Raw genomic sequence first — 27,565 nt, 5'->3', positions numbered from 1 at the left:
GGAAAAATTTAAACAACGTGACATCAGGACGGACAAGGCGACAGCTGTTTCGATTATACCTTGTTAATCTCTTCAAAGCTTTTTCTTCAGGGAGTGGTTGAACCATCGTAGGAGTGCGAGTTCAAATCCCACTCCCGGGAGAAAATGCTTTTAAAAGATTTAAAAAAGGTATAATCGAAACAGCTGTCGCCTTGTCCGTCCTGATGTCACGTTGTTTAAAATGTTCCCAAATTATAAAACAAAGTAAATACCTTTGACGTTAATATTAATTTCTATTTATTTCAATACAATGATATTTTTTATATATTTTAAATAGCTTAAACTTGCACTTTATTTTTAACTTGCTCACACTGCAAAAACCACCAATACCATAACCTCAGTTTTGAAGCTATTCTTAAAGAGTACAGTTCGAATACAACAAAAACAAATATACATATTAAAAGGCTCTTCTAATAAGAGATACTAACGACACATTTGGTGACAAACTTTTCACTTCGATTTTTTTAATTTTGGCCTATGAAACCGCCCACTGTGCAATGTTGTGTCGATACAATTTTCATTTGAAAAAAAAAAAAAAATGATTTAATGCCTGTTACTTTTGAATATTTTCACAGTTGATAATTAAGTAAAATGTGTGACCCGATGTCAGATTTTCTTATTGTTTTTTTTTTTTTATAGCCAAACCGATTTTGCTCTCATTTCATATAAGCATATACCAGTTACATATGAGCAAAGATATGTGTGTATGTATGTATGTATGAGAACCTACATAAATATATGTCAGGGTCAATCACGTTAATGTTTAGTTAACATAAAAGCAGAAAAAATAGCAAATATTTTTAATACAGTTAAAATTGCTCGAAAAGCCTTACAATTTACGCAGCTTCAGCAAACTGTCATCAGCATAACAATAGAATCGTAAATACATACATACACACACAAATATACATACCTACATAGATTTGCGAAGAAACAATAAAAATTACAAAAAGTAATAAATTTAAAATCGGAGCGCCAGTCAAACGGACCATCTCAACCAGATATTCTAGCACTAAGTATGTATGTAAGTATGTATGTTGCGGCGGCTGTGACCGTTGACCATTTACCATTCAGATTATCAACCGTTAATTTTCACCCCTAAATATGGGATTTTCTTTTGCAGCTTCTTAAGCGTGACCCCTGAGAATGTGTGTATGGATATAGCAGCACATCACATACATATTTACATACATACATATCTACACAAAAAGTAAAATAAATGTTGTAAATTTATTGAAAGAATCATTTGGATTTTTTCTTTTTATATTTAATTTCCCGCTTTTGTTTGTAATCTCGGCGCTACGAACGGCTGACCCCGATTTCGCAGCAATTGGTGCGAACTTTGCGGAAATTCACAAAAAAAGGTCACACAATTTTTGTTGTATGTATTATTGTTTGTTGTATAGTTGACAAGGGGTCATGCACCCAATGCACTCATGCACGAACCCATTCGCATTGGCGGTTGACCAATTGCTGCATTTGTACCTCTCCTCTCTCGTCCAAGTTGTTGACCAATTCAGATGAACCCTAAGTGTGTCTGTGTGGCCTTTGGCTTTTGCTTTAGATTCCGTGCAAAATGTTGTCAATAATTTCAATTTTTAAATGTAATCAAAAGTATTGAATTCTTTGCATATGGCTGTGTGTGTGTGTGTATGTATGAACACAAAATTTTTTGCATTAAATTTTTGGTAATTTTTCACAGAAATCCTCACCGCAGGGTCACTTTATATTTGGTGTGATATTGGAAGTATTGTTACATTTAAGGATTAGCGTGAAAATACAAATGCAACCAATCAAGAAAAGTGCAGATATTATTGCATTGATCTGTATATCACATTTATGTAATACCTTCTTGTACTTAATCGTTTGGCGCGCAAAAGTCCCTCCAATATGCATCTGAATCAAAAGCATTTATTCGTTTGAATGCGATATGTGACAAAATAGCTTAACTACATACATACATACAGATATACATATGTACATATGTATATGTAACATAATAAAACTATGAATCACGTAGCATAATCGACAGTTAATGAGAAAGATTACACAGGACGGACATGTCTTGTAACTAGGCGGTTATAATAACACAGGCCGACAACCTCTCAGACCCAGAAGCCGGACTATATATTTTCGAAAGATTTTGAACGATGAATCGAAATCTGGCCTCAAAATTACCCTATCAGCTCTGGTTTTCCAGATATCCTAACATAAAAGTGCGAAAAACACCGTTTTTGCCCATATTTGAGGTTATGTAGCCTTGCAAATGTTTTCTTTCACCAAAATTAAAGAATGGCAACTTTAAATACAAGTATTCTTCTTTCAAGTGTAATTTTTTTTCGCTGAGATATCGCATTTTGAAATTTTCATTTTTTTTTTATGGTGTGGTAGGGGTGGTTTCCAGGGGTTAGGGCTGTGTGACTTAGTACCCGAGGGTTAGACAGTGTAGGGATGTGGTGAGTTATGGTGTGAGACACAATTTTAAGAAAAATAAGACTCAATTCAAGAAAATTAGTAATCGACTATATCATGTCTATGTTATCTCAATCGATTTTCAGATGTAGGAAAATTTAGAAACATGAAAATTTCAAAATGCGATATCTCAGCAAAAAAAAAACGATTTTGAGCAAATTCAGCGCCATTTGAAAGAAGAAGACTTGTATTTAAAGATGCCATCCTTAAGTTTTGGTAAAAAAAACATCTGCAAGTCTACATAGCCTCAAATATGGGGAAAAACGGTGTTTTTTTTTTTGCTCTTTTAAGTTAGGATATTTGGATTCAGCGCATCATAAGCCTTCGGAAATATATAGTATAGTTTCTGGGTCTGAATGTTGATTAAATTTTGTCGGCCTGTGTAATGGAACGATTTTCGTCCACAAGGGTTTCGCCAAAAAATCCTCCTGGTTGTTGTTCTTGTTGTAGATAAGGACACACCCTGAAGGCCTTGGGCAGTGTTATCGATGTTGATGGTCCGTTGCCGAATGCAGATCCGGTACGTTCCAGTAACAAGCATCATTAACGCACCAGCCAGAACAGCTCGGTAACGATTTAGTATGACCATATGAAACCCTCTAGGTCATCCCCCCCTCGCACCCCCTACATCCATAAGGAACTTGAGGTCGCCACAGCATTGGCTGTTAATGAAACAGGATTCGCCATGGGTAGATGAGGTTGACAGTTGGGTTGGAGAAGCTATATTTTGCGCTGGCAACACCTTGAAAGGGTTGCGCTACACAACCCCTCAAATCAATTTGGTATTTTAGTGGCCTCTTACGACAAGCATACCTTCCGCGGGTATATTCTAAGCCCCCTAACCCGCTGGGGGTAAGAAATCCTACTAAGGTACGTTGGTTGATTGCTGTGCCGCCGAATACCAAAGATCCAAACTCAAGCAGCGCATGATACTTGACACAGATTTCTCCTGGAACCTTTTGCTGTTGTTTTAGTGTCGCTAGTCTGTACTCCGTCCGATACCATTTAATGCGGTTAACAAATCCGCTGATATCTTTTAAAGAGAATTTAGCTACTTCCTCAAGTTCCGTCAGTATATAACTATCCATAGTTAGAAACCTTATGTGCGTTAGAGCTAGGCATTCACACAGATAATGGGCGAATGTTTCTTTGCTTTCCCCCTCGCCACAGCCTTTGCAAATGCTGTTAAAAGCGGACCCCGTTCTCTTAACATGCAGTCCAAGTGGCCAGTGTTCCGCGATTGTGGCACTGATCATATTCAGTAGGCCCTCTGCTCTCCTATCATGTATCGTTATTCGGCCAGGTATGCTTTGTTATCTTGCAGATGTCCGGGTATACCAGTTGGAGACTGGTAGTTATTTGAATTCGCTATGTATGCTTCATTTGATATGATACTGTAACAAGCACCATTAAAATGCTAGCCCAACCATCTCGGGAACGATTTTATGACCACATTAAAACGTCTAGCCCATACCGCCTCCCCAACTCTAGTTCCATGAGGGACTCACCGGAACCTCGCCTGCTAAATATGGAAAAGACGCTGCAGTTAGGTGGTTAGGGGGTTAGAATATACCCACCGTAGGTATGCCTGTCGTAAGAGGCAACTAAAATACCAAATAGATTCAAGAGGTTGTGTAGCGAAGCCCTTTCAAGGGGTTGCCAGCGCAATCTATAGCTTCTCAAACCCAATTGTCAAACTCACCTATCCATGGCGAATCGTGTTTCATTAACAGCCGAGGCTCTGGCGCCCCGAACTCCGCATGGATATCGGGGGTGGGAGGGCGGAATGCCTTAGAAGGTCGCATGTGTTCATAACAAATCGTTCCCGAGATGGTCGGGCTTGGTACTGGAACGTACCGGCTCTGCATCCGGCAAAGGACCATCAATATCGATAACACCTCCCAGGCCTTCGGGGAGTGTCCTTATCGCTACAACAACAACAACAACAACGCTGCAGTGATCAGTCAACTTGAACTTACTGCTTACATTTAGCTCTTCACAAAAGCACGAGTATGACTATCAACAGCAAGGATAGACATAAGTGTTTTAAAATTGAAACCCTTTTCCGCGTAGTCAATTTTTGGAATACCGCTATAGTTTATATTTTAAACCAAATTTGTTTTCGTAACATATGTGGTACCAAAAGCTGTCACATTTAAGCTCAAACTACTAACCGTGTAAGTTACTGGTGTCTGGTGGAACACGGCCAGCAAACTTAAGACGATAGCAGTCGGCTGCCAAGGTCTATGGTCATTTGTAGTTATGTAAAAATGCTTTTTATAAATTTAATAGACACATTTTTTGTCGAGTGACCACTCCACACGAGTGATCAGTCCAGTAGCTACTTAAAAAAATGAAAATAGAATTATACAGATAACTCATAATCCTATTTTCTTTTCAAGAGTCAAAGGTGCAGATGCGGTAAAACAAATAAATAACAAAATAACAAAAAAATTGTATACTTAAATATACTCGCATATCTTCAGCGTCTTCATCTTCTTCAACTGCACATTAAAGCCCCGTCGCATGAGCAGTTTTTCATATAGATGCGTTTAACTCAATCTTATGCATTATGAGTAGATTGTAAGTATTTTTATGGAGAAAGGTAGATTCAGCGACACTCGCGCCATCTGACATGAAAAAGTAGCCAACTTGCAACTTTTGCTGCAAGAAAAGCATAAGAGGAAGAATTTGACATTTGCTTTGGATAAGGGTGTTGGCACACTTTGCAAGTGAAATTATTTTTTCCACTCCTTGCTAACTTTTCTAACATTTTTCGCAATAAAAGCTGCAATATAACGAACTAATACGACGCAAAATATGTTAGCAAGTATTTTTATTGTTTTAGGAGAATGTTTATAACAGTTCTTCGCGACATTTTGTTTGTGTATGGGCAAGGCGGTCACCGTGGTGTGATGGTTGCGTGCTCCGCCTACCACACCTTATGTCCTGGGTTCACACCCCTGGAAAAGCAACATCAAAATTTTAGAAACAAGGTTTTTCAATTAGAAGAAAATTTTTCTAAGCGGGGTCGCCCCTCGGCAATGTTTGGCAAGCGCTCCGAGTGTATTTCTGCCATGAAAAGCTCTCAGTGAAAACTCATCTGCCTTGCAGATTCCGGTAAGAGTCGGCATAAAACATGTAGGTCCCGTCCGGCCAATTTGTAGGGGAAATCAAGGGGAGCACGACGCAAATTAGAAGAGAAGCTCGGCCTTAGATCTCTTCGGAGGTTATCGCGCCTTAAATTTATTTTTTTTTTTATGGGCAAGGCGAAATAAACTTCAATTGCCAAGTCTGAAGTTCCTTCATATTTATAACTGGAACATCTTGGTTGATTGTGGCGATGTTACTGAAATGCATAACAATGCGTTGAACGCATCTATATGAAAAATTTCGTTGTGTCTCGGCCATTACTTGCAATTTTATTTTGGCGCACGCTTATTTGCTTGTCTTCGAAGTTGATCCATTGAAATGAGAAGATTTTGCGGATAAAATACTCACCGTTGTAAGTGTAAAGCAGTACTTATATAATATGTACAAACATATTCGCATGTTACATAAATGAGGCATGTTGTGGTTCAGAGTTAAGAGGTTTGAAGATAAAGATATTCAAATTTTCTTTCAATTCAGTGATTATGTTTTAAAGTAAGTTGAAGTTGAAATGTTCTTTAAGAGATTTCACGCTTCCATGATTTAACTATATCAACAAAAGATATCTGTTGTGAATGTATCGGAGTGTAGTTTGCTATCTTTTTTTTTTTTTTTTCTTTGATTCTTTAATAATCGTTTTGGCGACTCTTTCTATCAAACGTAGTCACTAACTTTAAAGAAATTTTTCTGGTAAATTACTTTTTTTTGGAAAACTTTTGAATTAAAAGGTTATAAACCCTGGCGTTTTGAAAATTTGTGTATACTGTTAACCTTTAGTTGAGTCAAGGGAACTATTTCGCGAAATAAGAGTGCTAAGGAAAGAAAGCCATTGCCGCAAAGAAAAATTGCTTTGAATAACTGTAGTGATTTTTCACAAAGAAGTCAAACCGAAAATGTTGTTATTGTAGCGATAAGGACACTCCCTGAAGGTCTTGGGAAGTGTTATCGATATTGATGGTCCTTTTCCGGATGCAAATCCGGTACGTTGCGGTAAGAAGCACCATAAGGTACTAGCCCAACCATCTCGGGAACGATTTGGTATGACCACATGCAACCTTCTACGCCATTCCGCCCTACCAACCCCTACATCCATCAGGAGTTCGGGGTCACCAGAGCCTTGGCTGTCAATGAAACAGGATTCGCCATGGTTACACTGAAAGAAAAATACTGGTAAAATCAACCGAAATACGGGTCAATTCAACAGAAATTTCTGTAAATTTTTATCCATCGTAACAAGATGTTGAATCAACTGCGCACAAATCGTTGATCCGCAATTGACCCTTTTAGTAGTCAAATGAACAAAAAAGTTGTAAATAAATGTAAGGCGCGATAACCTCCGAAGAGATTTTAGGCCGAGCTTCTTTTCCAAATTGCGTCGTGCTCCTCTTGATTTTCCCTACAAATTGGCCGGACGGAACTTACATGTTTTATGCGGACTCCGAACGGCATCTGCAGCAAGGCAGATGAATTTTTACTGAGAGCTTTTCATGGCAGAAATACACTCGGTGTGCTTGCCAAACACTTCCGAGGGGCGACCCCGCTTAGAAAAAATTTTTTCTAATTGAAAACCCTTATTTCTAATATTTGCTGTTACTTTGCGCGGGGTGCGAACCCAGGGCATACGGTGTGGCACCCGGAGCACGCTACCATCACACCACGGTGGCACTTACTAATCGTACATCAATTGGGCTACATCAAATTCAGGCCTGTTCTGGATTCCGATTCCGATCAATTTTTTCGGAATCGAAATGGATTGGTGTTCTCAATTTCGATTCCGACCAAAAATTATCGGTTTGAAAAGTATTGCCTCTGAGCAGTCGGAATGAAAATTAATTGGCAGATTATACACAAATGTTGCGATATTTGTCTTTCAAATAATTTTTTTTAAATTCTTCATTTTATTTGGAAGAGTTGTGTGTATTTTTTGTTTAAATTTGAATTAAATTGGCATAATAAATCTTTCTTTAAAAACTTCTATCAAGAAATCTATTAGGCAAACAAATCGATGCTGATCGAAATGAAGTCGACCTGTTCTGAATTCCGATCCAGCGCATTTTTACGATTCGCACGCACAATAGCACGTATTCTTGCGTCTGCGCATCAAAAACCATATCTGCAGGCATTTTTTAATTAAAATAAAATTTTATGATACTTAAACCAAAACACATAAACAAAAACAGCTGATTAAACTGGTTACCGAATCGGAATGAAAACGATTCGAAATCGACTTCGAAACGATTTTTTACAATCGGAATTGAGAACACCAAATAGAAACCGAGTCGAAATCAATGTCGTTTTACTTTTCATTCCGAGTCGGAATTCAGAACAGGCCTGATTATTATTAATTTGTTTTATTAAACACACTTCCACCAAATTTTATATTTTATAATTTATAGTTCTGAACTTTGCTTTGCAAATATAAATGAAAATAGTAGTCACAAAACTGATTCTCAACTCTTTCAGTTGCAGCTCAGCTCATTCTCTATTTCTTCTCTCACATGTAGAGTTGCCACACTTGATTGTTTCGAACAAAACTTGTAGTATAAATGTTTGACGTAACATTTTAAAAAGAGAACTTGTAAGTTATAGAAAAGTAAAGAATCCACGCAGGAAGGTAATTCACTACTGTAGTAACTTTACATGTAATTCGGCAAGTTTAATTTTCGTAACACTTTAAGTTGAAACGATTCCAAAACAACTAAAACTTTTATGTTGTCGGAAACATCAACATTAAAAAAGGATGTTCTTTATTATCTTATTAAATTCGTTCGCGTGAGTGAAAATTCGTAAAAACTTGAACAAAATGTTACTAACTTTGGAAAAATCCTGTTCGTTCAAACAAAACTTTTGCAACAAGAGGTCGCAATTTTGCATTTCGCTTGGACGAGAAGTTCCAAAATTGTACCCGATAGATAGGTGTCCCGGTATCTCATAATTTTTGCACAGTAAATTCAAAAAAGGGTTTTTTGTTTTGTATTGATAACTGCAAAACTAGCTTTTTGTTGTTTTCCCAATTTGTGTTTTTTTTCGATTTGATGGCTTTCTTATTTTGGTGTTTTTTTTTTAACAAGTGGCACCATCGCCATAAGTACAAAGTAGAGAGCACAATGATACCCCCAGCGGGTAAGGGGGTCAGAATATACCCGTGGTAGGTATGCCTGTCGTAAGAGGCGACTAAAATACCAGATCCAAGGGGTGTGTAGCGCAACCCTTCAGGTCGCCAGCGAAATATATAGCTTCTCCAAACACAATTTTCAACCTCACATATCCGCGGCGAATCCTGTTTCACTAGCAGACGAGGCTCTGGCGACCCCAAGCTCCTCATAGAACTTGGGGGTGGGGAGGGAGGGGATGGCCTGAAGGTTTAATGTGGCCACATAAATCGTTCCCGAGATGGTCGGGCTAGCACCTTAATGGTGCTGTGGTACCGGAGCGTACCGGATCTGTATCCGGAAAAGGACCATCATATCGATAACACTCCCCAAAGCCCTCGGGGAGCAACCTTATCGCTACAACAAACACAAAAGCAGCGTATAATTCTCTTTGAAATTTGCTCATGTATTGACAGTTGATCGCCGTTGAAATGACCTGTAGGATCAGTTGTGTTAACAGAAAAATCAGTTAGATTGATCAGGAATCTGTCAATTTTACAGAATTTTGTTAACTTAACAGCGACAATTTCTCTTCTGTTGAAATGACTAAACTAATTTGTTCGTTTGACAAAGAACTCGGTCGAATTAACCATAATTCGATCAATTTCACCGAATCTCCGTTAAGTCAAGAACAACAGAACCGATTTGTTGATTTTACTAGCACCCTTTCTTTCAGTGTAGGTGAGGTTGACAGCAATTGGGTTGGAGAAGCTATTTACTGCGCTGGCATTCCCTTGAGAGGGTTGCGCTACACAACCCCTCAAATCAATTTGGTATTTTAGTCGCCTTTTACGACAAGAATACCTGCCGCTTGTATATTCGAAGGCCCATAACTCTCTGGGTGGTTATTGTGGTAGTGGAACTGAAAGTATCTTCGGAGGTTGTCCCGCCTTACATTTTTTTTGTTTATTATACTCAGTTGGGCAGAGCTCACAGAGTATATTAAGTTTGATTGGATAACGGTTGGTTGTACAGGTATAAAGGAATCGAGATAGATATAGACTTCCATATATCAAAATCATCAGGATCGAAAAAAAATTTGATTGAGCCATGTCCGTCCGTTCGTCCGTCCGTCCGTCCGTCCGTTAACACGATAACTTGAGTAAATTTTGAGGTATCTTGATGAAATTTGGTATGTAGGTTCCTGAGCAGTCATCTCAGATCGCTATTTAAAATGAACGATATCGGACTATAACCACACTCACTTTTTCGATATCGAAAATTTCGAAAAACCGAAAAAGTGCGATAATTCATTACCAAAGACAGATAAAGCGATGAAACTTGGTAGGTGGGTTGGACTTATGACGCAGAATAGAAAATTAGTAAAATTTTGGACAATGGGCGTGGCACCGCCCACTTTTAAAAGAAGGTAATTTAAAACTTTTGCAAGCTGTAATTTGGCAGTCGTTGAAGATATCATGATGAAATTTGGCAGGAACGTTACTCCTATTACTATATGTACGCTTAATAAAAATTAGCAAAATCGGAGAAGGACCACGCCCACTTTAAAAAAAAAAATTTTTTTAAAGTAAAATTTTAACAAAAAATTTAATATCTTTACAGTATATAAGTAAATTATGTCAACATTCAACTCCAGTAATGATATAGTGCAAGAAAATACAAAAATAAAAGAAAATTTCAAAATGGGCGTGGCTCCACCCTTTTTCATTTAATTTGTCTAGGATACTTTTAACGTCATATGTCGAACAAAAATTAACCAATCCTTTTGAAATTTGGTAGGGGCATAGATTTTATGACGATAACTGTTTTCTGTGAAAATGGGCGAACTCGGTTGAAGCCACGCCCAGTTTTTATACACAGTCGTACGTCTGTCCTTCCGCATGGCCCTTAACACCATAACTTGAGCAAAACTCGACATATCTTTACTGAACTTAGTTCACATACTTATCTGAACTCACTTTATTTTGGTATAAAAAATGAACGAAATCCGACTATGACCACGCCCACTTCTTCGATATCGAAAATTACGAAAAATGAAAAAAAAAATGCCATAATTCTATACCAAATACTAAAAAAGGGATGAAACATGGTAATTGGATTGGTTTATTGACGCGAAATATAACCTTAGAAAAAACTTTGTAAAATGGTTGTGACACCTACCATATTAAGTAGAAGAAAATGAAGAAGTTCTGCAGTGCGAAATAAAAAACCCTTGAAATCTTGGCAGGTATTACATATATAAATAAATTAGCGGTATCCAACAGATGATGTTTTGGGTCACCCTGGTCCACATTTTGGTCGATATCTGGAAAACGCCTTCACATATACAACTAAGGGCCACTCCCTTTTAGAACCCCCATTAATACCTTTAATTTGATACCCATCACGTACAAACACATTCTAGAGTCACCCCTGGTCCGCCTTTATGGCGATATCTCGAAAAGGCATCCACATATAGAACTAAGCCCCACGCCCTTTTAAAATACTCATTAACACCTTTCATTTGATACCCATATCGTACAAACAAAGTCTAAGTTGCGACACCTCGAAAAGGCGTCCACCTATAGAACTAACGCCTACTCCCTTTTAAAATACTCATTAGCACCTTTCTTTTGATACCCATATTGTACAAACGCATTCTAGAGTCACCCCTGGTCCACCTTTATGGCGATATCTCGAAAAGGCGACCACCTATACAACTACCACCACTCCCTTTTAAAACCCTCATTAATACCTTTAATTTTATACCCATATCGTAAAAACGCTTTCTAGAGTCACCCCTGGTCCATCTTTATGGCGATATCTCTGAAAAGGCGACCACCTATACAACTACCACCACTCCCTTTTAAAACCCTCATTAATACCTTTAATTTGATACCCATATCGTACAAACAAATTCTAGGGTCACCCCTGGTCAACCTTTATGGCGATATCTCGAAACGGCGTCTACCTATGGAACTAAGGATCACTTCCTTTAAAATACTCATTAACACCTTTCTTTTGATACCCATATCGTGCAAAAAAATTCTAGAGTCAACCCTGATTCACCTTTATGGCGATATTCCTTAATGGCGTCCACCTATAGAACTATGGCCCACTCCTTTTTAAAATACTCTTTAATACCTTCCATTTGATACATTTGTCATACAAACACATTCCCTCGGTTCATTTTCCTACATGGTTATTTTCCCTTATGTTGTCACCATAGCTCTCAACTGAGTATGTAATGTTCGGTTACACCCGAACTTAACCTTCTTTACTTGTTCTTAAATAAAATATACCAGATCTATAATATGAAACAAAACAGCTTTAACATGAAATTGTCATTGGGGTTGACCAATTGCCACCGTATAGAGACTAAAGTGACAGACCTGGCATGGGTAAAAAGATCTGAACTTTCTAACAAGATCGCGGGGAAACAACACTATATTGAAAGACTTGAGAAAAGGGCTGCCCATTAGGGTGGGTCGATTTATGAACCGATATCGCGCCATCAATTTTTCGATAGGATTTGGGCTGAGGAAAAAAAGTTCGACTACGCATACCAAAAAAATAATTTTCGAGTGTGCGTAATTTTATTTTTTTTAATTTTTTTTACTATGGTTTTTAAGTTTTTTTCATGACCTACTAAAAAAATTCATTTGATTTATGAGGTGGGTTTGGTCAAAGGCTGAGGTATGCTCAAGTCAATCCAGAGTCGGATGGAGGTCCCACTTCCCCCACCTAAATAAATACACAGTAAATTAGTGTTTTTATTTCGAACACACACACACACGCGGCTCTCAGGCTAAAATATCCACAACCTTGAATCCAGGAGAGAGGGAGAGAGATGTTCACTAGGTAGTGTCGCTGACAATATAGTGTAACCCAAGGACGACGGCTCTCAACAGATAGAGGGAGATAGAGTGCTAGCTAAGCGGTGGCTGAGATGGTGAAGACGACGGTGGCTCTCGCTAAGGGGTGCTAACGGCGGTAGTAATGACGGCGGTAGTTAGGATCACGCCCGAAGAGAGATTACTGGGTGACGGTGGCTCTCACCAAATAGCTATGATGACGGTGGTGGCTAGACTGCGGGATGGGATGTCCAAGGATCGGGATGGCGATGATGTTGTACCTACGGCGAAGTGTGCCTGGTGTGTTCCGGCCAATCATTTTATTCATAGGTAACTATGAACACATTGGGAATTATGCTCGCATTGTCGCGCACAGCGCGCTACGAATGAAAATTCCCAAGCATTGTGCGTTCACCATCGCTGGCTTGCTTTGTGCTTGCGCGATGGTTGTTGGGCCGGTATGTATGTATATATGTATGTCGGTACATACACTACTAGGGGTGGGCAGTAAATGGAAAATATGATGTTAGGGGTGGGCGCAAAATAGGAAATAGATATTGTGGCGTAGCATTTGCTACGTTACAGATTGTAAAATTTTCATGTATACTCTGTCCGACCCAAAAATGTCCGCTAAAAACGTTGGCTATAACATATATATATATTTTGGGTTTTGGGGAGTGTTTTGGTCGAAAAATTAACCCCCTTCGACATTTTTTAAGGGTTTTTTCAGCATACATGCATTTATTTTCAAGGCTCCAAATAATTTTTTATGTATTTATTAAAAATTCGTGGTGGGAATGTTTTAAATTTTTTTTGTTAAAATAACGTGTAATTTAAATTTTGTTTTGTTAAGATGCATAAGGAACACAATATGTACAAAAGAGGATCATCATCATGAAGAAATGTAGAGCACAATGAGGGCGAAGTAGAAGAAGCATCAACCCCAGCACCGCCGTTAGTTAACTTGCATTCTCATAATGTGGAACTATTTGGTCCATCAAGCGATCTAGATGAACTTTCTTTGCCAACTGCATTCGATATTCTAAAGTTTTACTTTTTTTTAGCCCATCAGAACAGAAAGACAAATAAAATGTTCACATACAAGCAGGCATGCTTAACGAACGAAACGATATCATTTCGTTACGATAATCAACGTTAATAAACGAAACGAAGTCACTTCGTTTCGTTTATTAACGTTAAGATCGTCAAATTAACGTTAATTTGACGTTCTTAACGTTAATAAACGAAACGAAATGACTTCGTTTCGTTTATTAGCGTTGATTATCGTAACGAAATGATATCGTTTCGTTCGTTAAGCATGCCTGCATACAAGACATTCACACCAAACGTTTACGATAAACTTAAAGCAATTTTGAGCAAACTGAATATCGATTTATTGGATAAAAGAGCCGTCACAAAAAAACTACATGCAATACTTGACAAATGCAAGGAACTTTTTTTCCTGAGCCCAAATCGTATCGAACAATCGATCACACTCTTTCTCTGCTTCCGTAGACGGGTTCCGATAAAAATACTTCCTTAGCCTGAATATCTTCTTTCATTCGCATAACATGGCGTAGGCAGCGTAGACGCTGCGTTTTAATTCGCTGGACTGTTTTGATGTCTGCCTAAAGATCTTAGAGCTTATCATTAAATCTTTACCGGTACTCGCCGCCATCAATACGTAGAGCTCCGTAAATATTTCGAAGAACTTTTCTCTGGAGCACTCCCAGAGCTACCTCAGCTGATGTTTTCATGGTCTATGCTTCTGCGCCACAGCATGAGTTAGGAATTGCACGCTTTTATAGAATATTGTTCCAGAGCGGTTAAGTTCTGCAGCTAGTATAATTTTCTCCAGCATCAAATTAAAGAAATCGCACGATAGGGGGTCGCCCTGTCTGAAACCTTGTTTAGTTGCGGACGGCTCGGGGAGGTGCTTCCCAATTTTGACAGAGCTTAATTGCGGCAACATAGATTGCGTAATCGGGCTCATCATACCTGGCGCATCGATGTCTCTATTTTCGTCATTTAGTTGAGCAGAGAAATGTTCTCTCCTTAATCTAAGTATTCTCTAGATATCGGTTACCAGGTCGCTGTTTTTGTTCTTCCAGGAGTTTCCCTCGGACTTAAAACCTTTCGTTTGTCGTCGAATTTTTTGGTGAAATTTTGCGTGTGTTATTCTTGGTGGTGGCTAGCAGCTCAATCTGCTCGCACTCACGTCTTTCTGTCGCTGCTTTTTTTCCTGTAAAGGCATCTCGCTTCCCCTTTCAACTCGCGGTAGCGTTCCCACATTCTTCTTGTTGCGCTCGCTTTTAACGTAGCGTTGTAGGCAGCGTCTTTTGTTTCGATTGCAACGCGGCATTCTTCATCGTACCAGTTGTTCTTCCGTGGTCGCTGGTAACCATTATTTTCTCGGCGACGGTACGAAGTACTTTAGAGAAATATTCGCACTGCTTCTGTATTCCGTTGGGTTGACTTTTGCTCTCGGAGAGCAGGTGGGAGAGTCGAATTGTAAAATCATTGGCAGACTGTTGCGATTGTAGCCAGCTATCCTTGTGCTTTTTATTCCTTGTGTTTAGCCGCGCGGAGGAGGGCGTGTATTTTGGCTGCACATATATACTGATGGCTCCAAACTGGATAATAATGTGGGTAGCGGTGTCTTTGCACCTCAACTAGGGTGGCATCTATCCTTTAGCCTACCTGGTCATTGCAGCGTCTTTCAGGCGGCGGAGGTGGCTGCTATTAAGGAGGCCGTTGAGCACCTGAGAAAGGCTGTTCACGGCTATAACCAAATTTGTATTTACTCTGACAGCCAGGCTGCACTAAAAACATTTGGATCGGTCGCATGTGAGTCCTGGACAGTACAGAAGTGCCGCAAATCTTTCAACGTGATCACTATGCAAACTTCCCTAAGTATATATGGGTGCCTGGACACTCGTATAAAGCGGGCGATGAGATGGCTGACGAACTTGCAAGAGAGGGCATATCAGAGCATGCCGCTCGCTACCTGTAGGCTCACTTTAAAAGGGATTTTCCTTAGGGAAGCGGGTGTGAGATGGACCAATTTTGAATCCTGCTACCACACTAAGCTCGTGTGGCTTCAATAGGACACGAGACGCACGAGAAGTCTCCTTCTTCTTGGAAGGGGGGGGGGGGGAGGGGCATATCTCTGGTGGTTGGATTTATAACTGGCCACATAGCAATCGGCTGGGTGCTCCCTATAATAATTAATGCAAGAGCTGAAAAGGCGAAGAGGAGGTAGAAATAGTTAAGCATTTTCTATGCGATAGTTCTGCGCGTTTTCACAAGAGGAAGAAATCTCTGGGATCACCCTTCTTTGACGATATTTGTGATCTGGTGATCCACGTGGCATCACAACGGGACCTTTATGGGCCTAAGTGCACATGTGCTCGCCCCTGTGGCCATTCTAACTGAACCTAATGTTGCGATTTCTTTGAAATTGATTATTTAGGCAGGTTAACCTTACATAAGCTCTTTGGATCGTGCGCACATCTAAACAACAATTTAACACTTTAATTTTTTACCGAGAATAGGCTCTGGAAATACGAAAAATATCCTTTGGTTTTATTAGGGAGACAGTCAGTTTCTCAGGTTTTTTTTTATTACTTCCTTTCGTTTGAATGTTTGAATGTTCCGCTTTTCATACAAATCTTGCAATCGATTTTTAAGTAACTTCTCATTGAGCTACAAACGTGAAACTTTACACATAGATTAGAACACCGTGACAAAGCAAAAAAAGGAAAAATCCGTTAGGTGGCGCACTGATCGAAATAATTAGATAAGAATTTGAAAATTTTTCAAACCAGCTTTTAAGTAACTTCTCGATGAGCTAGAGATTTGAAATTTCAAACTTAATTCAGAGGTCGATGGCAGACGATGACGCGATACAAAAAGATTCGCTAGGGGGCGCACGGGAAGAGATATTTAGCAAAATCGTACGAAACGGAGGGAATTTTGGAATTGATTTTTATGTAAGTTCTCATTGAGCTACAACTGTAAAACTTTACAGATAGGATAAGACGCCGAGAAAATTTAAGAAAAAGAGGAAAAAATTCCGTTAGGTGGCGTACGGATCGAAATATTTAGATAAGAATTTGGAAATTTGGTGTTTTGAGATCAATTTTAAAGTAATTTCTCATTGAGCTACAAACATGAAACCTCAGAAAAAGGTCAAGACACCATGACAAAGGAAAAAAAGAGAAAAAATTCCGTTAGGTGGCGCACGGATCGAAAAAATTAGATAAAAATTAGGAAATTTGAAACCGGGTTTAAGTAACTTCTCGATGAGCTAGAGGTTAAAAATTTAGGGCTTAATTCAGAGGTCGATGACAGCCGATGACACAATACAAAACGTTTCGCTAGGGTGCGCACGGACTGAGATATTTAGAAAAATCAAACGGAACGGAGGGAATTTTGGGATTGTTTTTTATGTAAGTTCTCATGGAGCTACATGCGTAAAACTTAACAGATAGGTTAAGACACTGAGAAAATGTAAGAAAAGGAGAAAATAAAAATAAAATAAAATAAATTTAAGCACTTCCTTTATATAAATGGACAAAAATCAGCTAAAAATGTCTCCTTATATAAAGATATATTCTTGCTAAACTTTGATTTTTAAATTTTGATATAGAAATTGCAAAAATTGTCCATTTATATAAAGGAAGTGGTAAACATTTTTTAATTTAAATTTTATTTTTTAGATCCATATATGAGTGCGATATTTGTTTTTAAACATTTTTGTTGTTGTAGCAGTGCTTCGCCCCATTCAATAGGTGCGAACGATCACAAATTGTCATCAACGTCCTCTAAGGGAAGCCCAAGGAAACCTTGCAGTTTCAACAGGGGTGGACCATAGTGAGAGGAGTGGTAGAGGTGTTGGTTCCACATTACATTGAAGAGATGGTTGGTCTCATGTGGGGACACATTTTAAACATTCATATCCTTCTATGTATAAAAATATGTAAATATTTACATATGTAGGTATGATTTGGATAGTATTTAAAGAGTATGGTATGTATGTATGTATATATTATTTTCATACATATGCGCATATACTATTATTTGAACATATGTAAGTTTTACGAAAGAACGAGCGTGTACCTAACTTTACGCTTATTTAATGCAAGGCTAAAACCGAAATCTTAAAAACTAATCCTTGTCTAGAAAAATGCAAATTACTACTTTGAAAAATACGAAAACAAATAAAAATATCCTTTTACATTTCGAAAGATGTTTCCCAGAAGCGCAGTAAGGGATTAAGTAAACCATTTATGGTGGCAAAACGAATTTATGAAAAAATAACACCAAAAACTAGAGCGCTTAGCGAATTGTCTTTTTCTACCTTGAATGGTTGGACAATGGACTTACGAGGTATGAAGTTCGAGTGAAAAGCATTTTTGCATCGGTTCTATTGCTCTACTTTTCATTATGCCTTTAATTATCGGGTGCAAGAAATGTGAAATGATAGCGTGAAGGTCGAGTTATTTGTGCGTTTGTTACGCGATTGTAAACACATACAAATGTAAGGATTATATACACACATACAAACATATCTACCTTCTTATGCATAGATGTATGATGACTTAGAGCATCGGCGTGCGTCAAGCGGCGACATGTTGGCACATTTGACCGAGGATAATAATTATAATGCAACAGGTAATTTGCTGAGCTCATGAGTTCGTTATACAAAAGATATGCCTGGCAAATTTTTGCATATCTTATTATGTATACATATTTGTTGTGTATGTGCGGCATCGTATTTAAACCGCCAAACTCTGGTTGTCGCACAGATTTAACTTAGCTTATCATAGTTTATTGCTTTAATATTTCTATGGGAAAGTGAGTTTTTGCATACATTTTTGCGGGGGCGTGGCAAAGTGTAAAGTAGTGTCAGAGCATGCACGTTTTCTTATAACATGAATATATGCGATTTTGAAAGAACTCTAACAGTAAGACTATACTTAGTTTATTTGCTGCATTCGTTGTAAGAATGGAAGTGCTTACCCAGCAAAAAATTTTGTAAGTGATTTTAAGAAATAAAGAATGCGGTGACAGCGTCTCTTGCTCTCATGAGAGGTGTAACTTTAAATAAAGTAATACTAGTCTATATAATAGTAAAAGTCCACAGATCCAGCATGATAAGCATAAGCGGGGCTCTAAGAACAACGCCTAGCGAAGCTCTTCAGGTCATTATTGACATCCTTCCATTGGATCTAGCTGGTTATCGAGCGGCGGCAACGTCAGCCCTGCGTCTAAGGGAGTTGTCGTGTTGGAACAACAAGACCACATGACACTCAAATATACTAAACAAATACAGTTTTCTTCCTCCTAGAACGGATTGCTGTGCGCCATAACCAACTTTAAGATAAACATCCCCACCAGGGATGACTGGACGGAGTCGGATAAGTGCCTTGCTATTGGCAGCAGCATTTCCATATACACGGACGGCTCCAAGGTAAACGGTAGAGTTGGAGGTGGAGTATATTCGAGGGACATTGACCTCCAGCACTCCTTTAGACCACCCGACCACTGCAGTGTATTCCAGGGAGAAGTTGCAGCCATAATGGGAGCCGCAGTTAGGACAGCGACAGCCAAGCTGCCATAAAATCAATTCTGAACGAGCACTAAACTGTCGCCGATCTCTTCAAGGGATGGCTCAACAGAACCGTGTACACCTCACTTGGGTCCCTGGACATAGGGACATCGAGGGAAACTGCATTGCAGATGAACTCGCTAGGCAGGGTACAACCAGGCAGGTTCTTCCTGGACAAGAACGCTTTGGTATACCCCTGTCCACATGCAAGCTAATGCTAAAAGAGCACATCCACCGCCAAGCTGACGAAAGATGGCTACAAACACCTCGGTGTCGAACATCAAAAGAAACCTGGCCTAAATGGGATCCTAAACGATCCCGTAACGTGTATAACCTAGGAAGGGATACAATTTCCACACTTGTGGGGGCACTAACTGGTCATTGTCTCATAGGTAGGCTAGCAGAAAGGTTAGGAGCGCCTTATCGTCGATGCTGTAGGAGTTGTAAAGAGGATGAGGGGGAGGAAACGGTGGTTCACCCCATTTGCAATTGCCCAGCACTATGCGGAGCACGGCAGCGCTTTCTGGGTGCTCCATTTCTTGATAATCTTAGCCAGGTTGTGGAGCATGACGTCAAGGACCTGGTAGCTTTCGTCAGGTCCTCAAAATGGTTCGAAGAGGAAAGGCAACGGTGTATTTTCGTGGTATCACAACGGGCCTAATATTACTGGCCTAAGTGTGCCCTCGGGCAGCCACCTCAACCTAACCTAACCTAACCATATAATATTTTGGTTTCAGGCCAATGGTGGCGATATTCGTCCTAAAAGGTAGTTAAACTTGTGAAAACGAATCCCTCTACAGGAATGAGCCCTTGTGATGCAGCAGCTATGAAGTATGTACTGAAATTATCTCTTTAAACAATGCTGAAATGATATATATAATCATCACAAAGCAGTCTGGAAATGATTCTGAAAACCACATCAAAATTGTTTAGAGTATAGTGAAGACGAAAATAATTTCTTCATGATACTTAAATAGTTCCAAATTATTCCAGAAACCGTCTTAGTATTATTCCAACCAAATCTCGTATGGATCGTGAATACAATCTCGAAAGGAAAAGTATCTTAAGTATTGGAAGAAATAGCTTTGTATCGAAATCCTGAAAAAAGTACAAATCCCGAAATGTTACCGAAACGTTCTTGAGATGAGTGCAATAAGATCACGAAAAGAAATTTTGAAATTGTACCAAATAAATCTTGGAATGATTGAAATTATTCCAAAAACCTACCGAGAAGAGGCAAAGTTGAACTGGCAACATTGAACGGGCAAGTTTGAAACTGGATCAATGTTATAAAACAACTCCGTCCTCTTGAATACAGTCGTGAACTATGCCGACCGCCGTGGTATGATAGTAGCATGCTCCATCTACCACACCGAAGATCCTGGGTTAATGTCCCAACGTTTTTCAATTAGAACATTTTTCTAAGCGGGGTCGCCCCTCGGCAGTGTTTGGCAAGCACTCCGAGTGTATTTCTGCCATGAAAAGCTCTCAGTGAAAACTCATCTGCCTTGCCGTTCGGAGTCGCCATACAATGAGTAGGTCCCGTCCCGCCAATTTGTAGGAAAAATTTAAAAGGAGCACGACGCAAATTGGAAGAGAAGCTCGCCCTGAAATCTCTTCGGATGTTAACGCGCCTTACATTATTTATTTTATGCCGAAAATAATTTCTAAACGATTCGAAAATAGTCCGGAATTAAGCACTAAACAGTCTTTAAATGATCCCAAAAAGACGGAGCAAAAAATTCGGATCTATGCTATAAAATTACTCAGTTCACTTAAGAAATACTAGACCTATTCTACTTGCTGCTTTTAGTAAAACTAACGAAATTATCCCGAAATAGTGTTAAATTGAGTCTGAACACTCCGGAAATTTTACTGAAAGAAACTTGGAATGGCTGAAATGATTCCGAAAATAGTCCCAAAAAAATTCCCAAAAAATTCCATCTTAGTTTTCAACCCATCACTGGTCTGTCATAATAGTATCTATACGTTCGCAATCGGTTCCCAGCAAAGACACGAGCTGATTAAACTTGCCAGCCTCTTCCATACCGCGCGAAAGTAGCCTAAGTGAAGATCGGAAGTGAGTTACTAAATTTCCATGTTGATGTTCATGTTATAAGCTTCATGACATAGGGCGATACATTTTTGGGGTTATTAGGGTAAATTCGCTAGTAATCGGATATTACCTTCTTAAATGACCCCAATAAGATTATGAAAAATTCGGGGATTGAACATGGTGAGGCCTTTCCGACTATAATCACTCTTGAAGCGATCCGCTGTCGGAAAGGCTCCGTTTCAAAAAGGCCCAATATACCACAGTCTGCCAATCATCTCATGAGGCAGCTTCCAGTTATCGACCAGTCAGCGACCTCCCGCTGCCCTCTTGTGAAGCGGAGTAGTGCAGATACAAAGAGCCAAGTCGCTCAGCCACATAATCAGACACTTTGGAGCTCTCCGGCTATTGAACCGGTTGTCCGAAAGCCACAACAGAGTTAACTTTACCAAAAACAAATTGTTTCGGGTTTACGAGAATTGTTTCGTCGGATTATTATCATATGACTTTTTTCATTTCTTATCGGCTTGTCGTCGAGTAACAGATGTTTTCATCGATTTTATATTAAAGTTTAACGGTGTTTGTTTCATATCAAAACCGATGAGCCTCGATAACAAATCGATAATACGCCGCTATTGATAACACTCAGAAGAGGAATCGATGACTTTCGATATCAAATCAATAGCTTTTGATACAAATCGATTACTTTTGAAAAACAAATTGATAACTTTTGGATTCGATTGCACGCTGATATGATAACACTATAGTAATCAATCGATAACTTTTTAGATAACATATCGATACATCTTCAATGATAAATCTATAATATAGCGATAGCGTTTTGATAACAAATCGATAACTTTTTGAAATCAACAACTTTTCGACAAATAATGGATAACATTTCACTAACAAACTGATAACTCGTCGATACAAAATCTGTAACTGATTGATTACCCATGTTATTGATAGCAAATCTATAACACTCAAATCTATAAGACTACGATTACGCTTACATTTATATTCTGGATTCCCCCATACGGTGAGCAAAGATGCTTACACATAAAGGAAAGTTTCTGACTAAAAGAGTATGTATGTCCGATTACTGCAGCTTATACCCTATACTCACATCCACACATACATATGCAGTATGCAACTTGCGAACCAAAAACAACCAAAATACTATTGTCACGCAATTCAATCTTCATTATTTTCAAGATTCTACGCTTCTAAACATTATTGCACGTTTGTATGTATGTATTTGTATGGCCATAAAGCGACAAGCATTGGCAAAACAATTCCAACAAAAAAATATTAAATAGAAAGAAGACCCTCAAAGGACACGCTCTATATATTAAATGAAAATACTATTACTGGTTACTATATTTCTTTAAACGAAAAACAAGTAGACAGACAATGGATTTAGGGTTTTAAAGTGTTTATTTATTTAGTGCGCGGATATTAACAAGACGTTCACACACACACACACACATGCGCACAAATGGAATATGTAAATGCGTACTACGTCTGCTGTAGATGTTCATACAGACAGTTTCCCGTTTTTTAACAATTCATAGAAAATTACTTCTGTGAATTCTTTTCATCCACCTATTTAAAAAAAAGAAGACATTTTTGTGCAAATTAGTTTCTTAAATTTTTTTTTACGTTTAACCCTTTCACTCACCCATTTAATGGTACCTAAACACATACAAAGCACAAAAGATGACCCTGCACCCTGGTGAATACCCATTTGTTGGTGCTGGTGTTTACATATAAATATGTTTCTTATATTTATGGTTTCTTTGTGGCTTTATATTCTTTATTCTTCGGCGGTTGAACTATGGCAAAACGATTTTAACCCTTTAAGATGTTGATGGTTGTGTTTTTCCTAGAAAAATAAATTAAACTGCTTTATAGGTAAATATGGTAAACAATGGAGCTGAGCATTTATTGTGCCTAAATAATATTTTAAGGATTTGAACTTGTAAAAATTTTAACAAAAAACAAAATTTTTGTTGTTATATCGGCCTACTGATTTTAAGATCGCGGGTTCGAATCGAGCTCAAGGCCTAACAATAATTTTTTATCATTATTATTATGATAATTTTTTTCTTAATTGAAAAAATTTTTAAATTAGAATAGAAGAAAGAAAAATTTTTTTTTTAGACAACTGCCAAAGCTCGTTGTATAGATCCATTTCGGGAACTGCTAAATTCCTTCATCGGCAACGTTTATTGTTAGGCCTTGAGCTCGATTCGAACCCGCGATCTTAAAATCAGTAGGCCGATATAACAACAAAAATTGTTAATACATCCCAGAGCACGGGGAAAAAAGTGTCAATAAAATATGACACTATGGCAGCATTGCCAACAAACAAGTCCAATTTTCACAGCCATTCTGCAACAGATGTCGCAGTGTTGTGAATATCAATTGGCACGAACCAGAATAGAAGTAGGATTAATGAAGACAAACAAAAAACCGCTGTGGTGGCTGAATGGTTATAGCAGCGGAGCCTAAACGTTGCCGATGAAGGAATTTAGCAGTTCCCGAAATGGATCTATACAACGAGCTTTGGCAGTTGTCTAAAAAAAAATTTTTTCTTTCTTCTATTCTAATTAAAAAATTTTTTCAATTAAGAAAAAAATTATCATAATAATAATGATAAAAAATTATTGTTAGGCCTTGAGCTCGATTCGAACCCAAAAAACAAAATTATTCAGATAAAGAACACAACTGGAAAAGGCTGTAGGCATGCCAAAAAGCTGCATTCAGAACTACTACGTTGTTGTTGTAGCAGTGCTTCGTCCCATCCAATAGGTGTGACCGATCAAAAATTGTCATCAATGTCCTCTAACGGCAAACTTGCTGTCTCAGCAGGGGTGGACGATAGTGAGAGGGGTGTTAGAGGCGTTTGTTCTATATTATAATTGAAGAGATGGTTGGTGTCATGTGGGGACACATTGCAAGCAGGTCATACATATATTATGTAGGTCGGGGTTGATTCTGGATAGGTAAGAGTTTAATCTGTTAGAGTCGAAGTTGAGCTAGAGTGACGCGCGTTTCCCTAGGGAGAGTGCGTTCCTCTCCTGCGAGTTCTGGGTATTTTTCTTTAAGAACTGGATTCGCCGGGCAATTCCTGACATAGAGGTCCGACGCCTCTTTGTGGATATCACTGAGGACCTGCTTGTGCTTTTTTGCTTCATACGGCTGTATTCTCAGGTGCCGTATTTCCTCATAATGCTTTCAGAGATGACCCCTTAATCAGATGTCTGTTGGGATGCCCAGAATTCTGGGTATTCAACAGAAACTGTGTGCGTGACGGCGGTGTGACACATTCCAGTTGAAAAGGTTGGCCGCGTTCCTTAATTGTGGCAATACAAGTCTGAAATTACAGAAGGGTTTTGTTAGACACTTTTTGAAATTTGAGCGATTATATAAACAAAGAACTACTATACGATGTGTTCTTATGACCCCTGAACATCATTTACATTGTGAGGCAAATGAGCTGAACATTAAAAAGGATAACGAAATGCTGCACAAACAGCTTTTACGTAGTTTTCACAAACTGAGACATCCTAGCAAACGCTATGATGAGAACCGGCGCCGCAGCCGTTTGATCCAGATAAGCATAAGAAGACCCCAAGCCTAATCCACGCGAAATCGTTAGGTACCAGCGTCCTGTGAACTCCGTTATTAATACACATTATCCACGCCTTACAGAGAAGAAAGCAAATTACGAAGGGAGACAGGAGCGACCCATGCCCAATTTTGTTCTTGATACTGTAACATGTAAGTAATGTACATATGTACTGCATGTGATGTTAACCCACATGACACCAACAACCTTTTCAACTAACAGCAACTTCCCTATGGTCCACCCCTTTCGAAATCGCTAGCTTCCCCCTCCTGCTAGTTGGACTTCCGTTAGAGGACTTTGTTGATAATTTGTGAGTGGTCGCACCTATTGGCGAAGCACTGTCAACACAACAACAACTTTTTGGAGCCTTTTAAATTTGTAAACTTTAATACATAGTAGAGTACAACCAATATGTCTGGGGTTGATAAGCGCAATACAAGGCTTTATAGCTTCAAAGCTTTCGCAATCGAATCATCAATCTCACCTACGCGAGGGGAATCCTGTTACAAATATGAATGTATCACCTACACATATGAAGCAGACGAGGCTCTGGCAATCCCAAATTCCTCATGGAACTAGGGTGTGGGACGGTATGGCCTGTATGGCTTAATATGGATATATTAATCGCTCACGAGGTTGTTGGGCTAGTATACCTCAATGGGAGGGACACTCCCATAGTGTAATGGAGTAAAAACGCCTGAAGAAGTACTTATATACATTAAAAGCCTCCATATACAGCAATATGCTGAAGGGCCAATATATCTAAATAAAGGTCGCAGTGCATTGAGGCCTAATAATAATAATAATATGCCTCCTTCGATAGTCACTCATAACCATACATCTTCTGGGGAACTTTTCTCTCGAACATTCCAAGCGCCATCTCATCTTCTAACGACACCTTTCATGATTCCGAACCATACATCAGGACAGGTATGGTGAGTGACTTGTAGCGAATAATTTTTACCCGCTGAGAGAGTATGTTATTCAATTTTCTACTCAATCTAAAACAGTACTTGTTGGCAGTTATTCTTCGTTTGATTTTGAAGCTTACATTGCTTTCACTCTTAACAATGGTTCCGAGATATAGGAAGTTCTTCACAGTATCGAATTTATATCTGTCAACGGTGACGTGACAGCAAGTACTTAATTTTGGCCTCAGCTATACCTTGTTGTTGTTGTTTTAGCAGTGCATCGTCCCATCCAATAGGCGCGACCGATCACAAATTCTCATAAATATCCTTTAACGGGAGTCCAAGAAAACTTGCAGTTTCAACAAGGGTGGATCATAGCGACAGCTACCCATTCATCACCTTTTCTGCCCCGCTCCTCTTGCCCAAAGAAGACAGAACTTTCGGCTCATTTATTTAGGCTCATAATATCAATATCATCAGTATACGTTAGCAAATGTACGTTCTTATAATAGATTGTGCCATCAGTGCTTGGTTCTGCGGCTAGAATTATCTTTTCCAGGACGGGAGTTCTGTTATGTAAAACGGTGAAGTGAAAAAAAAATTGTCGTATATTTTAAACAAATTTTATTTAAAATGTTTCATTTAATCACTCACAGAACTGGAACTGCCCGCTCAGCCTAGGGTTAAAGAAATCGAGCCAAAAAGAGTCGCCCAGTTTGAACACCCTTTGTTTTCGAATGGCTCCTTGCGGAGCTGGTGGTGCCAAGGCATATGCAGAACAGTGATTCAAAGGATATTAACATATGGAGAGCTCTTGTCTGCTGAAAGCGCTTGACAAAAGAGCAACAAACATAGGGATGGGAAGGAGCAAATGCTAACAAGTCCGAAAATGTTAGGAGTCTTGATGCCAACATAAGTAATAGTGTAGTGGTTGGCCGCAAAAGGGGCTCTTTGATTAAGAGAATCCAACATACGGAAATCAACACAATTTGGTCACATGACGAAATTAGATTTCTTGGCAAGGGGACGATTAACGTGATCATAACTGACCTAGCGTACATCATATCACGGCAGTTGTTCATTTCCAGGTGCAGAACATACCATATCTAAGATATCCTTCAAGTGACGAATGGGAGGAAGGCCTCGACAGTGATAGTGCCTTTGTAAATTATACGGACGGCTCGAAAATGATATTGGGAATTGGAGCTGGAATGTAAAGACATTAGAATCCAACGTGATAAAGTCGGATTTCGTGTGGAGGTGTTGCTGGGTCGATAAGGCATCTCAATGTCTCCATTCGCTGAGTCCCTCGGCACAATAAAATGGGTTGGCTAGGTAAAGTTGCGAAATGACATAAGCGAGGCGAACAACTCCGTACGACTACCGCTCGTGGAAAATCAAGGAATATAAAATTACGGTAAAAAACTTGCTGTAGACTCACTGAGTGCACCATGGACAATAATGTCTGCGAGTGTAAATGTAGGAAATCCCCATGCACGCTTTGTGGCTTGGTTTGGTTTGTCAACAAAAAAAAAAAACTAATAAAGTTGTGTTTTCCACAATTTTAGGTAGACAAAAGCAGTTATCTTGATTCCGTATCTGTGCTTCGAAGGGGCTCCTAGAGCCACACTAGAGATGGAAAGCTGGCGCAAGGGTACCCGAATGGCGGACGAAGCGATACACGTGTACGCCGATGGTTCCAAAGTATTTGAAGGAGTAGGGTCTGCGGTATGCTGTGCTGATCCGG

At 39.1% G+C, this 27,565-nt stretch overlaps 1 protein-coding gene across 1 annotated transcript in view; it reads right to left on the bottom strand.

Moving 5' to 3' along the window:
• Cad96Cb (protocadherin Fat 4-like Cad96Ca) overlaps positions 1–22,974 on the bottom strand; it is a 101,323-nt gene extending 78,349 nt beyond the window's left edge. The window contains exon 1 of the mRNA XM_067787156.1: positions 22,955–22,974. Coding sequence (XP_067643257.1) covers positions 22,955–22,958 — 4 coding nt within the window. The 5' untranslated portion in view covers positions 22,959–22,974. The remainder of the gene's footprint in view (positions 1–22,954) is intronic.
• Positions 22,975–27,565: the final 4,591 nt, after the last annotated feature.

Source organism: Eurosta solidaginis, chromosome 1 (assembly GCF_040869045.1).
Source record: "Eurosta solidaginis isolate ZX-2024a chromosome 1, ASM4086904v1, whole genome shotgun sequence".
Classification (NCBI taxonomy): Eukaryota; Metazoa; Arthropoda; class Insecta; order Diptera; family Tephritidae; genus Eurosta; species Eurosta solidaginis.
Note: the sequence above shows the minus strand (reverse complement) of the source record. Positions and strands in the feature narration are given on the sequence as shown.